The sequence below is a fragment of the Poecilia reticulata genome, chromosome 17, assembly GCF_904066995.2.
Source record: "Poecilia reticulata chromosome 17, P_reticulata-male-v2, whole genome shotgun sequence".
NCBI classification, from domain to species: domain Eukaryota; kingdom Metazoa; phylum Chordata; class Actinopteri; order Cyprinodontiformes; family Poeciliidae; genus Poecilia; species Poecilia reticulata.
Window position 1 is genome coordinate 5,413,597 of NC_088846.1, and position 17,083 is coordinate 5,430,679.

General features: G+C 39.7%; 1 protein-coding gene across 4 annotated transcripts; it reads left to right on the top strand.

Moving 5' to 3' along the window:
- The first annotated feature begins 558 nt into the window (after positions 1-558).
- Positions 559-16,991, top strand: ddr2b (discoidin domain receptor tyrosine kinase 2b). Of its 4 annotated transcripts, none has more exons than XM_008433235.2 (18): positions 560-665; positions 1,177-1,386; positions 1,731-1,835; positions 4,462-4,564; positions 4,677-4,914; positions 7,741-7,888; positions 9,160-9,262; positions 9,336-9,519; positions 10,210-10,450; positions 10,579-10,644; positions 10,955-11,091; positions 11,834-12,050; positions 12,123-12,352; positions 12,452-12,579; positions 12,665-12,874; positions 14,283-14,517; positions 14,605-14,754; positions 15,660-16,991. In XM_008433235.2, exons 3-18 carry the CDS (start codon positions 1,748-1,750, stop codon positions 15,789-15,791), a joined length of 2,610 nt encoding a protein of 869 aa, XP_008431457.1. In that variant the 5' UTR covers positions 560-665; positions 1,177-1,386; positions 1,731-1,747; the 3' UTR covers positions 15,792-16,991. The 4 variants fall into 4 exon arrangements, with proteins under 4 accessions (XP_081454292.1, XP_008431457.1, XP_017165317.1 ...); XM_017309828.2 differs by having other exon boundaries at positions 12,141-12,352; XM_081598166.1 differs by having other exon boundaries at positions 559-665; positions 11,834-12,352.
- Positions 16,992-17,083: the final 92 nt, after the last annotated feature.

A 17,083-nucleotide genomic window follows, 5' to 3' on the forward strand; every position in this document is an offset into this window, starting at 1 on the left:
TTGAGGTGAGTGGTTAGAAACTGGCGTAGAGAATAAAGTGGGAAATGATTGACCGGGTTTTGTTTCAATACGTTTCTATTTTACTATTCTGATTTTCTCCACAAAACATCTCAGTTTTTGCTCTGCAGCTTCTGAAACAAAAACATATCATCTGGTCTCTGATGCAGGAATAATTATTCTGCCATTTTTTTATATGGCATCTTGGAAAAATATTAATTGTCCTTGAAGTCAGGCAAGTCAGTTAGTACAAATACTAACTTGAATCTCTTAGAATTTTGACCACCAAAAAGTAGTGCATAATTGTTAACTTGGATTTTTTTTTTAAAATTCTACTTGAATTTAAAATTTTTAGTCCTCCTTTACTTGTTTTCTGATTTCTGATGCCCTGAAATCCTATTAGAAAGGTAGTATTACTCGTTTTCCAAGCACATAGTGCCATTTTATAGCACAGTCAAGTAATTTTGAGTTCGCAACGTCTTGAAGTTCTCTGTCTCTTTAAGAAGCTCCTGCTCTTTCTGAAACTCCACCTTCAGCAAGTCATTACAACATGGCTCCTCTATTAACCCTCTAACAACATTCTTACGCCAAGTCCAACCAGGCGTTTTGCACGGCTGAACGGTTGCCATGGGAGATTAAAGGATTAAAGAATCACATTAACACTCCAGGTATGTTTTTGATAAGGGATTAACTCAGTAAAGCTCCAAAAAGTAGATTTTACATGATGCTGCCCTTTTAAGAGGGGTACAGATTAGCTGAGTATGTCTTTTTCAGCTCATGTGTGAATTAAAATCATGTGTGAAGATTGGAGGGAAACAATTTCACTTGTTGATGTATGCTACAACCTAACCCACAGAAGTGAAACAAACAGGTGATATTGTGATATTTATAATATGTACATAAACCTGGATATGGATGACATGAAGGGAGAAGTTGAAAAGGCTTCAACTGAAATTCATCTTGGAGATCTTTACAGTCCCCGATGGGCTCAAGTGAAATGTGTCAGTCTTCTGTCTACGTTTTGGTGCAGTTTGTCGATTTACTTGATATTTAAAGTGCTAACCTGCTTCTGTACGTAGAGGAGAGCTACGTACAGCAGCTCTCCTCTTCAGGGTCACAATTTCAAACAATCCCAGCTCAAAACGTGTCTATTTTCTCTGTTTCTTTCTTATATCCCAGACGGATTGACTGTTACACCAGCCTGTGTTTTCCTTGCTCTCTCCCTCCCTTTCCCTTGTCACTCTCCCCTCCCTCTCTCCCTCTGAGTCTCCTGTCCATACCCAGAAATACCTTCCAAAGACGAGGTCAGCAGCAACTCACGGCTTTGAGTGCATCAAGTTCTAGAGAATGTGGAATCTTCTCTGAGAGAGGACAGAGGAACGTCAGAATGTAAGTAAAACCAACAAAGAAGAACAAAAATCATCTTAAACAGTTAAAAAAAAAAAGCAACTTTTAACTTACTTGTTAAAAGTTGCATTTTCTTAATCTAGATGCAGGATTTGGAGTTCAGTCTTATATGTTCCTGCTCTTTTATTTCATTTTTTTGTATAAATGTAGCAATAAATTCAGTGGAGCTCTCCAGTTTAAGATTTAAAGTCTAATGTTTTGATTTCCTCTGACTAATTCTTCCGCAGACGTATGTAAGAACGCCGATTGAATGAGATCAATGACTCCAAATGGAAGATTTAGAAAAAAACAAAAAGACATTTCTTATTCACTATCTGTTTTTTCAGGATCGCAGCTCCTTGAGATGACAAGCATCATGGAGGTCAAACTGAACCTTTGCTGCATCGTCTTCATCCTGGCGGCTGCCACTGTAAAGGCTCAAGTCAATCCAGGTAGAGACTCGTTCAGGCCGTTCATCTGCCAGCCAGAAGGCAGACCAGTCAACTGCTGTTCATAAGATTATTCAAAAAATGAAAACATTGGCATGTTGTCCGGACCTTAAGGTGGGTGGGCTGAGAATACGTGATGTGTGTGTGTTTGTGTGTGTGCGTGTTTGTGTTGTGTGTGTGTGTGTATGGGTGGGGGGGGGGGGTGGTGCGTGTGTGTGTGCACTTATACGTGCTACATATAGAGGACCACTGTCACCATTGAGGACATTTTCCAGGTCATCACTTGTTTTCTTGCAGTTCTACAGGTTAGGATCAGAGTTGTGATGTGAATTATGTTTTGGTTAAAGTGTGTGTTAGGAATATACTAGTAATATTTTTTGGATTTGAATTGAGTTCAATTGAATAGTTAGGGTTAAAGAAAATATCTTGGTTAGGCATTTATCGTATTGTTTATCATTTATCGCAATAAATTTCTCATCCCAATGAGAATTTTGATTCATTGCTGTCATGATAAATTCCAGTCAATAACGTTTAAAACCCCTGAAATCTGTTTGTAGTGTTGGGATTGTTAGTTTTATTATTTTTCCTCCAATGTTTAGACATTAGGGATGAGCATTTATTGTATCGGTTATCATATATCGCAACACATTTCTTATCATGATAAGAATTTTGATTCAATGTTGCCACAATAAATTCCAGTTAATGATGTTTAACATGTTCCCAAATTGTTAAGATTCTTTTACTATTTTTTCACTGAAAGCATCCCAAAAAAAAGTAGTTGCAATTATTCTTTATGTGACTTTTGTCTTAAAGAAGCAAATTCAGTCACGGTCACACGGTTACCTCAAAGAAGAATTGATAAAAAGTTATTATCGTCATTTTTATCCTCATCACAAAATGTACTGCAAAGTGTGGTGATAAACCTTTAAGTTCTTATTTTAAAAGCAGCTTCTAAAATGAACGGAAGCCTATGCGAAGTTCTCTAAGCGGGAGCAGTACAAGGAAGTGTGTGAGTGTGTGCATGTGTGTGTGTGTGTGTGCGTGTGTGTGCGGTTTGCCCAGTGGTCAGGAGGCAAACATCCTCAGCACAGGCAGAGCTTTCAGGAGCAGAAGGCAGGGCGGGGAAAGCAGGAGGTTTGTTGGCGTAGCTCTGGCTAACACACACTCCGGCTCTCATTCTCCACACGTGACCAATCAGGTGCGTCCTTACATTTCAAGACTTTTCTTTTCTCTGCCTTCTTAAAGCTTTGCAGGCAACAAAAAAACTTTGACCGGGCATAGGATTAATCAGGATACCCTTTCACCCCTTTGTCTGCTATATTTGGGATCGGATGCTTTCTCTAATACCTTGAGTTTTGTTTTCCTAAGAGAATCTGGGCCGGCTTTCTAAGATTTTATTTTTTGCTAAAAAAAGTCATGAAAACCGAAGAAAGTGAAGAGCGGCCAGTCAGCGGACACTCCCTTCTCGTTTTGCTTAGACTGGCACCCACACAGTGATGCCTCTGTTTGGCTTCAGGGGCCACGCAGGGCAGCAGAAAAAGGGGCAAGAGGGAGGAAGGCAGTCCGGTCCAATTAGTACTCAACTTCTCAGGTCCTGTAGAAATATGTAAAAAGAGGAGAGAGGGGGAGAGGGGAGGGAAATGGCAAGACACCTTCCAAAATTATTCATGTCCGTTAAACTTTTCCGTGTTTTGACACCAACACAAACTTCAGTGTTTTGAAGCCTTCACCAAGTTGGACAAGATGTTCACCGCTTTGGAAATCAAAACCTGAAAAGGTGTTTGTATTGCGCTTCCTCGGTCGGGACTTAAAGGGAAAGTACTGTTTAAAATAAACTTTTTTGAGCCTCACGTTATAATGTTATTCGCTCATCAAAAACATACCTGGAGTGTTGCCTTGATTCTGTCATTCATAGTTGAGAAATCCCTTAATCTCCTGTGGCAACCAGGTGTGCAAAACACCTGGTTTGCACACCTTTGAGGACGAAACTCCTCCTCAGAACAACAGTTTCCAGGCTTCTGCCTCACAGATCAGCCCTCCTCTGGGACTCCTCCACTCAGCTCCTTTAGACTAGCCAGGATCAATTAGCAAACGAGAAGTATGAGCTTCTACTCAGTGAAAACGGTGTTAAATGGTTACTAGAGAAGGCATGTTGTGATGACTTCCTGAAGGTGGATCTTAGTCAAGTCCAGCTTATTTGTGTAGCACATTTGAGCAACAAAGCAGTTCAAAGTGCTTCACATCATGAAAACATGACAGAATAGTTAGTTATGAAACAAGCAAAAACCATTTCATTTTGCCAAATGTCATCAAGAATGATCATTAAATACAGATCAAATATATCAATTAATGTTCTGGTTACTATTCATCAATGGCAGCTCTGAACAGATGGGTTTATAGCCCTGATTTAAAGGAACTCAGCGTTTCGGCAATCTTGTAGTTTTCTGGAAGTTTGTTTGTTTGCCTCTCCATGTTTGGTTCTGGTTCTGGGGATGCAGAAACAGAACCAGAAGGTTCTTCCAGAGGTTGAAGGTTGATACAACGACAGCAGATCTTTAATATGTTCAGTGACTTATAAACCTTACAAAGTATTTTACAGCAGCTGCCTTGTGTCTGGCTGTGTTTTCAGAAATGTGCCGCTATCCTCTGGGCATGACTGGCGGGCAGATCCAGGACGAGGACATCTCTGCTTCCAGTCAGTGGTCCGAGTCCACCGCCGCACGATTCGGAAGGCAACTTTAACTCCTGCTTTTATTCCAACATCTCACTTCTGATCTATTTGAGAAACGAAAAGTCGTGAATTTAAACTCTCTTTTTTTTCTTTTTCACCCTCTGCTTCCCCAGACTGGACTTTGACACTGGCGACGGGGACGGGGCCTGGTGTCCTGACATCATGTCGGAGCCGGGTGGCTTCAAGGAGTACCTCCAGGTGGATTTGCGCTCGCTGCACTTTATCACCCTCGTGGGCACCCAGGGTCGCCACGCCGACGGCATGGGGAACGAATTCGCCCAGAGGTACAGAATAAAGTACAGCCGGGACGGCAGCAGCTGGGTGGGCTGGCATGACAGGATGGGAAATCAGGTGCGTGTGCTTTTCGGACAACATTGCTTCATAACAGCGACAACGTGCTGATCATTTTTAATTATATCTCTGGGGAACAATAGAAACAGACTGAGTATCTGTTTTAGCAGTTTAATAAAACAAAAAAAGCCAAAACCCAACAGATCTTTACAGTGATAAGCTGAAACTTAGTCATTTTTATAAAGTGCCGAGGCATTTTCATTACTGTTGCAGCGATTGCAGTTTTTAGGCCAAGTACCAATCATTAAAAAGCCCGACCTGCCGATTCCAATTTTGGCCGAAACCAATTTATTTTATTATTTTTTTCGTCTGAAAAGTTGCTAAGTACAACAACAGATTTGCCAAGTTGGCATCAACAATGTGACTATTGTTGCTATTATTGTTAACGGTTGGCCCGTCACAATAACAAATTTACCTGGATGATAAATCGCTCTAGAAGTTATTGCGATAAACGATAATGTTGTTTTGAGATAATTTTCAAGTAATGTAATGCTAACAGCATAATAACGCAAGAACACAATCTCAAAGATAAATGAACTATAAATTCTAACGAACATTTAACATTGGAACTGGAAAACATTTAAAATATATGAAATAAAAAAACTAAACAACAGAAACAACAAATAAATGAATTATGAAGCCTCTGTAAGCATAACTGTCCTTCAAAAAACTGTCTAGTTGAGACCAAAACACCAAACTGAAGACTTTTGTCATCCAGTTTTTTTAGAGGGAGACAAGCGATAAATCATTCAAACGAAAATTGAGTTTGTTTTAAATTATCATGATATTAATTGATTTATTTGTTACTGTGAAAGGTCTACTTATTGACTGATTTTCAGACCTTTGCATACTTGGATAAGATCGGTTCCACATGTGGCTATCGTCTAAAATTGAGAAAATCTGGTCTGATTTATCCGGTGTGCCCCTCCTTTTGGTGCAACACGATGCTGATCTTCTGCAGGAAACCACTGCCAACACAAGGATTTCTGAAACATCTAAGTCTCTCTCATGGCTATCAATCTGCTAATAAGCGCAGGACATTGATTTCAGCTGGACTCTTTCACAGCTTCATCTGTGATGATCACATAACCTCACTGAAAGTATCAACGGATCATTTTCTAGCCATGCAAAACGCAGTAAGAACAGGTATTTATAATGATCGGGCTGTCTGCTGGTGTCATATTTAAGACTTTTTAGCTAGCTTGCTAGCTAGCAAGATTAAATAGATTAAACAAGGTTAAATACTCTTTCAACAAAACTTAACATCTATGATTAACATATTTAAGGCGAACTTACTTTTAAAAAATTTATTTAAGACATTTTAAGCTCTTCAGGCTTTTTAAGACTTTTTAAGGATGTGTGGACACCCTGATGATTTCAGTGTAAATGTCACTGTAAGAATTACTAAACCTTTTCTTTTTTAATAAGATTTTGGGTGATTTTTTTTTCCTCGTCATCTGGATTGTGTGTTGGGTTTGTCTCAGTCCACATCGGTTCCAGCTCCAATTAGAAAGTTGGATTTTCCGAGTCAGATGCAAAAAGCGACTCCATTTAATTTCCATTTAATTTTGTCCGTCTCTAGGCACAGCGAATGCAGCTGCATTTGAGGCTAAAGTTGGAGGGGCGTCACAGGTGGAGACAGAGATAAGAAATCTGGCAGCTTTTAACTCACTTTTAACCGCGACGCGCCAGGCGGCCCTTCAGATCAGAGGAAGAATTTTTACATTGAAATTCAAAATGGATCTACACATCAGACACACACTTTGCATCAATCTGAAAGCAAAAGAGAATTGTTAAAGATGTTTTCCCCAAAACCAGGAAGTGTAAGAAAAAGAAATAGTAGAAACTACATTATGTTCATGCTATGATTGTGTTTATGTACGTAAACATGTGGTGTACATAAACCTTAACAAGTGTGGCTGAAATAGTTGCCCGCCTTACAGAATTGTTTTTTTTTTTCTGTCGTAGATGTTTCAGATCATATAACAAATCTCAATATCAGACAAAGATGAGCTGAAAAAAATCCTGATCCTAAGCAGTGGTGCCACCAAGAGAGGGTCTAAAGGTGGCTACAGCCCCATCTTGAAAAATGTTAAATAAAATAAATAAATAAATAAATTTACATAAAATGTAAATTATGCAGTTCCTGAGCTGTGAATCCATGTACAATTTTTTTCTGGTCTGGTCTGGCAACCCAGTGCATATTTTTTGGAAGTGCCACAAAGCGCCCCAAAGCATAAAAAAACCTGTTTAAGGTCATCCCACAATACCTATGACAGATTTAAGTCTTGATTTTGATTAGGTCACTCCAAACATTTTTCATTGGGGGAGATAAAAACAGAAGGAATCAGCACTGCGTACACAATCTGGCCTCGGATAAGGAACCTCTGACTTGGAAATTAAAGTAAAATTGTGAAAATAAAAGGCAAAAACCTGTTGATTTGATTGCTGTGGTACCAATGAGAATTTTCCCTTTGACTATTGAGTAAGTTATCTTTTGACATGCTGTTCATAAAAGAAACTTTTTCTTCATGAAGATGTCCTGTTACCTCATTTTATGGTATTCTCTAAAATTACTATTTTTTTATGTTCTATCAGAAAAAAAAGGCGTGGTGGAATAATAATAAATTCCTACTTAAATATATCTAAATCTATTTTCAAACCTTTAGGACCATTTTACAAATTTAGATTACAGACAGAGATTTGTATTATTCCTCTTCTGTTGGTGCAGAAGAGCAAATATTAATCTGTCAAATTAAAGTTTGCTTCCGTTCAGTGACACACTGAGTTATGTCTAACTTGAATGCCCTGCCTCTCCTCTTATAGGTTATCGAGGGCAACAAGAACACCTACGATGTGGTCCTGAAGGATCTTGAGCCCCCCATTGTCGCCCGCTTCGTCCGCTTCATGCCCGTTACCGACCCGTCCTTGATCGTGTGTATGAGGGTGGAGCTCTACGGCTGTGAATGGCTGGGTTAGTCAGGGCTCTTCACCACGAAGGCTTAGGCATGGGCTGGTGCAGCATTCTGACGGTGTTATAAATCTGATTTAAAATACCACAGATTTCCTGTATTGACACAAAAATTTAAATCTGAAAAAAAATGTTTAACAATATTTAAAAAAAAAAAAAAGAAAAGTTGCAAATATCTGGTGGAACATCTCAGTGGCATCTCAGAATGGCTATAAACAGCTTAAAGGAGAAACGTAATGACTTCCTGAAGGCGGAGTTTCAGAAAGAGCGAGAGCTTCTTAAAGACACGGAGGCGTTAAATTGTGATGTCGAATTTCTTCTGTCATATTAGATATATACAGCATTTTCACAACACTTGAAGGTAACATAGTTACTTGATTGTGCCATAAAATGACTCTTATGTGCCTGAAAAATGCATAATACCATTCCAGTACAATTTCTCTAATTTTCAAGTTTAGTTTGTTTTTAAAATTGAAACAAGGTAAATTCTAAAGGTCTCTATGAAAAAAGTGACATTTATGATGTTCTCTGTCATAGATCCATCCATCCATCCATCCATCCATCCAACCATCCATCCATCCATCCATCCATCCATCCATCCATCCATCCATCCATCCATCCATCCATCCATCCATCCATCCATCCATCCATCCATCCATCCATCCATGCATGCATCCGTCCCCATCTGTCCAACTTTTTAGCCTTTTTCCAATGCAATTTTATAAAGGTCAACTTTGACCCATGGTCCTATGGACGCCTCTGTAGTTAATCAAGTCAAATAAAGAAAATACAAGCAATCCTTGGGCAAAGCATGTTCAAATATTAGTCTATTTGACTGTTTTCATTGTCTTCATTGTAGGAAATACAATTATGCTGCTTTAAACTTTAAAGTATAAAGCAGACGTTAAAGTGAATTTAAAGTTTGCTTATATTGACAGCAATATATTTTAAGCTCGTGTTTCTCGGATAACATTTTTCTATAGTCTGACGGAGGTTCTCGAGTTTCCACAACATAACTGTTCATGTTTTAATTACTTAAAATGTATTAAGTTCATTTCCAAATAGCTGAATTTGTCTTTCTTGTTTTTATAGTCAGCTTCTTTTAGCCAGCTGACTGACAGTGTGCGGTAATAGTGACCATGCCAACCAGCCTGTGCCTGCACAGACTGAATTTTGCTTTACAGCATATTTTTAGTATGATGTCTCTATGTAATAATGTGAAAACTTAAAAAAAACCCCATCATTTTAGTTGTTTTTTTTCCTGCTCTTTCCAGACGGCCTGGTGTCTTACAGCATTCCAGATGGACACCAGATGATCTACAGAGGCTTGGATGTCTTCTTCAATGACTCTGTGTATGACGGAGCAACGGCTCAAAGGTCTGAACTTTATTTCTACATGTTGAACTATGAGGAAAACGAGGATGAAAAAAATCAAACTTTGCTTCTCCAGACTGACCAAGGGCCTGGGCCAGCTGACGGATGGCACCTGGGGTCTGGATGACTTCCTGCACAGCCACGTCCCTGGAGCGTGGCCTGGGTACGACTACGTGGGATGGAGCAACAAGACTTTCCCTAAAGGTTACATAGAGGTGGTCTTTGACTTTGACCACATCCACAACTTCACCTCCATGAAGGTGAGGAAGGACTCAACGCAGGAGGCAACATTTTAGATATTCCCTGCATTAGAGTACCTTTAAAGGGGCAGTATTTTTGTAAAATTAACTTTTTTGAGCCTTGCATCATGTTATAATGTCATTCCCTCATCAAAAACACACTTTGATGCCTTGATTATTTCATTCATTTTTGAGAAATCCCTTAATCTCCCATGGCAATCAGCTGTACAAAACACCTGGGTGGACCTAGCTCCGCCTTTGAGGACAAAGCTCTGCCTTGGAGATGCAGTTTCCAAGCTTCTGCCTCACAGAGCAGCCCTCCCTTGTGACTCCCTCACTCAGCTCCTTCAGACTAGTCAGAAGCAATTAGCAAACACCTGAAGGAACTGTACATCTGTTGAGCTCATTAAATATGTTTTTAAAGGGTTAATACAGGAGTAATGTTGTGATGACTTCCTGAAGGTGGAATTTCAGAAAGCGCAGGAGTTCTTAAAGAGATAGAGGCCCAATTTCAAGGCAACAAATCAGAAAATAAAATTTATTCTAGGTCATATTTGAGACATCTGACATTTTTATAAGAACTGAAGTTAAAATGTTTACTTGATTGTGCTATAAAAAGGCTCTTTGTGCCTGAAAACGCATAATACTGCCCCTATAAAGTCTGACACACAGCAGGATTTAGTCCTTTAATAATGCCTTCCACCTCTACAGGTTCATTGCAGCAACATGTTCAGCCGTGGAGTGAGGCTGTTCAGACAGGCCACATGCTTCTTCCGCTCCGAATCAGAATGGGAGCCTGACCCCATGACCTACAGGCCATCCGCCGAGCCCCTGAGCCAAAGCGCCCGATTTGTCACCGTGCCCCTCGGGGATCGAACGGCCAGCAGCATCAAGTGCCGTTTTCACTTCGGTGACCAGTGGCTGCTGTTCAGCGAGGTGGCCTTCCAGTCGGGTAAAACTATCAGAGCCACCCCTCAGAAAGCCTTTCATTCCCACCGCACAAGGCCATTATGTTAGATTCATAGCGAAACCGCCTCCTGACTCAATTCACTCTGACTTCCTTGCCTTTCTGTGTCACAGGCTCTGCCGTTTACAACACATCACTGGGTCCTCACAAGCACGGACAACACAAAAAACCCCTCCTAGGTAACCAGCCGAACCTCATCTGATCCGTTTTATTTAAGGCTTTCAGGTGGAAGCAGTATTGTTTTATCTAAATGTAAGCAAAGGTGAAGATAGGGGTTAAAATAAATGCTTTCTAGGTCAGCACTGCCCCCTGCTGAGAGAATCACAAACTACAGTTTTCAGTTTTAAGATTAAAAAAAAGAGAGAGAGAAGAATTTCTACGTTTTATTTATTATCCAGTAATAAAATGGTGAGAGTGCTACGTTCCTTTTCATATGACACATGATTGACCACATTTAAGTATTTTCAACACGTTCCTGTACATCATCAGGAGACGATCCCACTCACAAAGTGGATGACAGCAACACAAGGATCCTGATTGGCTGCCTGGTGGCCATTATAGCCATCCTTTTGACTATCATACTCATCATACTGTGGAGACAGGTCTGGCAGAAGATGCTTGAGAAGGTGAATGGACTGTATTTATTATTGAGATTTTTTTGTCTGTTTTGATTTTGGGGGGGAATTATTACTGATAGCTAAAGTTCAGACTAGGAAAACTGACATTGGAACCACATTAAACGTTACTGGTGTTGCATATCCTAAAATAATGGCCTAAGTCATTTTTTGCCAAAATGTTTTTTTATTGTTTTTTTTTTTTTTTTGCCTAAAACATTTTTTGGAAAGAAGAAAGTCATGTTTTTTTGTTTTGTTTTGTTTTGTTTCAGAAATTGCTTTTGGCACAAATTACTTAGGCTATTATGTTATGAAGGTGACAATATAAAATAAAATGGGTGAAAACAAGCTATTCTTAAAATCTAGGATGCCTTTCCACTGGCAGATTAATTCACTTATATCTAGAACTTTTTCATCAATATTAAGTTAATTTTTTCTTAAAACATGCTCCTTCAGTAAGGAAAGTAACCTTTCAGCAATAGGTTTTGTCTTATTTTAAGTGTACTATGATAACCAGACCAAAATTACATGTCAAGATTTTGGATTTTTGCAGTGTATAATTTTCCAGTCAAAGTCCAGACCTGAAATTTCTGGCAAAGCTTTAAAATTGAAAAGAGAGGATTAAAAACTGCTTACCACTTTGTTAAACGTTGACATAACATCTCAAAGAACTACATTCTGACCATGAGAATGTGAAAAAGTCTAAAGGGCATGAAGTCACTCACACAGACTGTTACCTCTCACGCATCATAAGGCCTCCCGCCGCTGGCTGGACGACGAGCTGACGGCTCGCCTTGCCGTCCAGACCCAGGCCTTCTCCTTCCTCCACTCCTCTCAGTCCAGCGAGGACGGCTCCGGCTCTGGCTCCATCTCCACGTACGAGAGAATCTACCCCGCCTCCGCCGACTACCAGGAGCCTTCTCGCCTCATCCGCAAACTGCCTGAATTTGCTGAGTGCGCAGAAAACCTCGGTAAGGAGGGAGCCGGGGGTCGAAGGTCAACGCTAAGGTCTTCAAAAGCAGCTGAAGCAATAGGCCCTGCAGCGCGTGCTTCTCTTCCAGAGTCGGGAAGCTCCAGTAGAGCAGGCGTCGGTTCTGACGGCGCGCCGCATTATGCCGAGGCGGATATCATCAGTCTGCAGGAGTCCTCGGACAGCGGCTCCATCACAGCCGCCAACATGAACCTCTTTGCTGGATCGGATTCGACCTTGAGGGAGTTCCCAAGAGAGAAGCTGACCTTCAAGGAAAAACTGGGAGAGGGCCAATTTGGGGAGGTAAACTCATTTTTTGACTTGATATTAAAGCTACTTCTGTTCAGTGTCAAGTAAAGACCGGAACCAAAGCGGACGATGAGCTGATTTCCCTCCACACAGGTGCACTTGTGCGAGGCTGAGGACATGCAGGACTCCTTGAGCGAGGATACGTCGATGGAAGGTAGCAGTGAGTCTCCTTTGCTCGTAGCTGTGAAGATGCTACGGGAAGACGCCAACAAGAACGCCAGGTAAGAGTCGCTGGCTGAATGGTAGAGCAACAGAACCATCTTTGACCCATACAGTTCTCAGTTTTAGTTGGTGAATTTGCTGCAGGAACGACTTCCTGAAGGAGATAAGAATCATGTCTCGTCTGAGGGATCCCAACATTGTCCGCCTGCTGGCGGTGTGCGTGGACACGGACCCTCTGTGTATGATCACGGAGTACATGGAGAATGGAGACCTGAACCAGTTTCTTCGCAGTCTCAGACTGAAGACCCTGACTGGCGGCGAGGCAGACCAGCAGGAGGGGAGCGACGAAGTCAGGTAGTGCACCATCTCCGTTAATGATTCATATGCAGTTTGGGCTTTGTCACATCAAAACCGCAAACCGATGTGTTTCATTGAAACAAGTGAAAAGTTCAGTGCGCATCTGTATTCAGACCTTTGAGTGGATTCAGAACTACCTAACACTGCAGTTGCCATATTTTCTGGACTATAAGTCATCTAGAAATTGCCGTCTTTGACTTTGAAGTCTGCAGGCAGTTTCTGTGGTCTAAATCAGGGCGGTCAGTATTGACTTTTAAGTCTCTCTGGATTGTAAGACCAGCTAACCGATGAAAAAAATCTGAGTTGCCCAGAAAACACGGTAAAAATGTAACTATTGGGTTTGTTTGTACCAGCTTTTGAGCATGAAGCAGCTGAAATGTTTGCCTGTTTTTTCTTGCAAAGTAGCTGAAGCTCAGTCAAATTTGATCGATTTTGGTATTTTGTCACACATTCTTCACTGGAATTTAGGGTGTAACAAGATCTTCTCATACAAGATCCCATGACATTAAAACATCCCAATGATTCTTGTTGAGGTGACTGCTGTCTTGTGAGCATTAGTCAGTTGCAGGTGCCATGACTTTGCTTGAGGAAGTTGTAACAGAAGATGCCCAAGTTACTCTCAAATCATTTGTTAGGCAGCATTTTGGGTTTCCAGTAAGAATGATGAATGGCAACAGAGCGGAGACGCAAGCAATATGTAAGCACTGCAATTTGTTCATAATTGAAGAAAAAAAATAACACGCAAACAAACTGAACACACAAACATATTTAAGTTCCTTAGAGAACTTAAATATGAATCACAGGTAAAAACATTGCTAAAAAGGTTAATAGAGGAGCCGTGTTGGGATGACTTTCTGAAGGCGGAGTTTCAGAATGGGTAGGAGTTTTTAAAGCCGCAGAGGCCCAATCTCAATGCGTTAAATAACAAAGTAAAATTTCTTTTAAGTCGTATTTGATATATAGAGCATTTTTATGACAACTTGATCATGCTATAAAATGGCACTAGGCTCCTGGAAAGGACACAATACTGCCCCTTTAAATGACTTCTGAGGCCAATTAGTTGCACTAGATTTTGCAGCATTAGAGGAAATTCGGCTGAAAACAAAAGAATGTTGCACTTTCCAGATTTTTTATAAACAAAAAAAATTTTTTGTTGGCCCTAGTTACCTTTGTTTGACAGTGGTCAGATAGGAAAGTGGGTAATGAGAGAGGAGGAAGACAATGTAGCAAAGGTCATTAGGTTGGGACTTGAACCTGTGATTGCCGCATCGAGGACTAATGCCTCCTTACTTGGATTGTGCTTCACACCTGCACCACTACTGCATCACACTGTTCACATTTGTATGCATAAACATGAATCAAGAACCTTTAATCAGTACGACACTTCTTCTGTCCTGTATTGTAGTTCCGTCAAACTGCTCGGCATGGCGGTGCAGATCGCGTCTGGTATGAAGTACCTGTCCTCTCTCAACTTTGTCCACCGGGATCTGGCGACCCGCAACTGCCTGGTGGGGAAGAACAACACCATCAAGATAGCGGATTTTGGCATGAGTCGGAACCTCTACAGAGGGGACTACTTCCGCATCCAGGGACGAGCCGTCCTGCCAATTCGCTGGATGTCCTGGGAGAGCATCCTTTTAGTGAGTGATCAAACAAAGCGGGACTGGATTCCTTAAAAACTAGAATGAGTCCACTGTGGGTTCTGTTTTTGTTGTTTGTTCTCTCAGGGTAAGTTCACCATGGCCAGCGATGTGTGGGCTTTCGGGGTGACTCTGTGGGAAATCCTGACCCTGTGCAAGGAGCAGCCATACTCGCAGCTCTCTGACGAGCAGGTGATCGAAAACACGGGCGAGTTCTTCAGGAACCAGGGCAAGCAGGTGAGCGCCGCTCAGGTGGTCAGCGCGCATTTACAGTGTTGTGCTAAAGTATTCATTTTTCAACTTAAATTATTCAATGTTTACATCCATGAACTTTAGTATATTTTCTTTGGCATTTTGGTGATAAATCTACACAAAGCAGGCAAAAACATTTGACTGGAAAGGAAACAACACATGGTGTTTAGATTTGTTTCAACTAATATCTGAGAAATGTGTATGGAGCTAAATCGAGACCATAAAGTTTGTTCAAAAGAATAAAACACAAACTGAAAAAAACGTTTGTTTCAGATCTTTTTTTCTCAGTTTCAATTTTTTTCCCCTTTTGAACAAACTTTATGGCCCTGAGGTAGCTCCATCATTTCGAAGCTCCAAAAGTAAAAAATTTGGTAAAAAAAATTTTAAATTAAAAAAAAGCTCTGAACTTTTGAGATTAATTTCTGAAATTTTCTAGAAAAAAACTTTCCAAAAACTGAAATTCAGAAATGTAGGAAATATATATATATATATAAAAAAATTTTTTGCAATTTTTGACTTTTCAAGCTCAAAATTTGAGATTTTCTAGATAAATTTGGAGATTAATCTCAAAATTTCTGAGCTTCTTGGCAGTAATTTACTCTTCCTTTCTTTTCTGTCTACAATGGCCATCCGTTGGAATCTTTAGCCCTGCTGCCTCAACGTTGCACAAATGGCTTTTCTTTAATCCTAATATAATATTTCCAATCAAATATTATAGATTCTGATAATGATGTGACAAAATGTGGAAAGGTTAGTGGTTGAAAGCTCCGTATGGTGCTTACACAGTTTGTACTGTCTTATTTTATGCTACACATGCCCTTAGCTCTTATTAAACTAAACATAGCCTGTCTTGCTTGTGAAATAATTGCCTTGTTTTTTTATGCTCCAAGGTATACCTGCCAAAACCTCAGTGTTGTCCTGACAGAATCTATGGCGATCTCATGCTAAGCTGCTGGAGGAGAAATGCTAAGGAAAGGCCGAGCTTCCAGGAGATACATGTCCAGCTGACGGAGAGCAGATGAGACGCCAAGCAACTTCTATAGGGTTAATTACCGCCTGGAAGTGTCAGTTCTGGATTAACTGGACCTACTGGAACTAAATTGGGGTCACAAAGTTTGTTCAAAAGAAAAAAATTCTGAAACTGAAAGAAAGTTTTACATTCTGTTTTACAGTTTGAAAGCTTTTTTTTCCAGTTTCAAATCTTTATTTTCAGTTTCAGTTTTTTTCCATTTTAAAACTTTTTTCAGTTTCTAAACATTTTTTTCAGGTTCACTTTTGTTTTTCAATTTCAAAATAATTTTTCAGTTTCAAATCTTTTTCAGTGTTATTTTTTTCAGTTTTAAGAATTTTTCAGGCTCAATTTCTTTTTTTCTGAACAAACTTTATGGCCTCAGTTTAGCCCCGTACAAACTGTTCCATCTGGCATACCATAAAAACACTGAATTACAAAAATTGGTTATCTGATTGCTTGAAAGGCTTGAAAATAATCAGATTTAAACTACATACAAATATTTTGGGATATATGAAAAATGTTGAATATGTGGAATTTTTATTTGTTATTCTCTGAAAAAAATAATTTTGACAGACTATTGACTTATCAAGTATGACACTTGATCAAATGAGACAATGAGATAGGATGTTTATTTTGTCTAACATTTATTTTCTTTAATACTTATCAATTTGATGGATTTCAAAAACATACCGTTAGCAAGACTTGCTATTTATGCTATTTTACAGGGGGCTTTTGTTATATTCTGATATCAAAATTGTATTTTTGTCTTCAAACTTTTATGCCTCATTTGGTGAGAGAACTTGTGTATTAATATACCAATCTTTCCTATTCACTCAGCATAGTGGATGATAGAACTGTTTTGAGATTAGGTCATTTAAAGTTTTCTTTTTAATTACTAATCATGTCAAAAACAATAATTTCTCTCTGACCTGAAATTTCAAGCCTCCTGTTTGTTATGTAGATGCATCTAAAATCAACTTTGGACTCGATGTAAACAAAGAAAATTGTATATAGCGCACATTTATGTATAAGTCTATGATGCTGTAAGTGACAGATACATAAGATTACTGTAGTCTTGAAGAAAACGCAATACTGCTCCTATAAGGAATAAGCAGTGTGTACACACTGCATCCACACATACATGTATTTATTTTTGCATTCTTTTTATATTGTTTCTATTTATAGTGTACCAATAAAATCTCTTTACACATTTGGATATATATTTATGTGTTTGTTTACTCAGCTTTGTTCAATAATGACACCTGGACGTAGATGTCACCTACGTCCAGGTGTGGTGAGGTG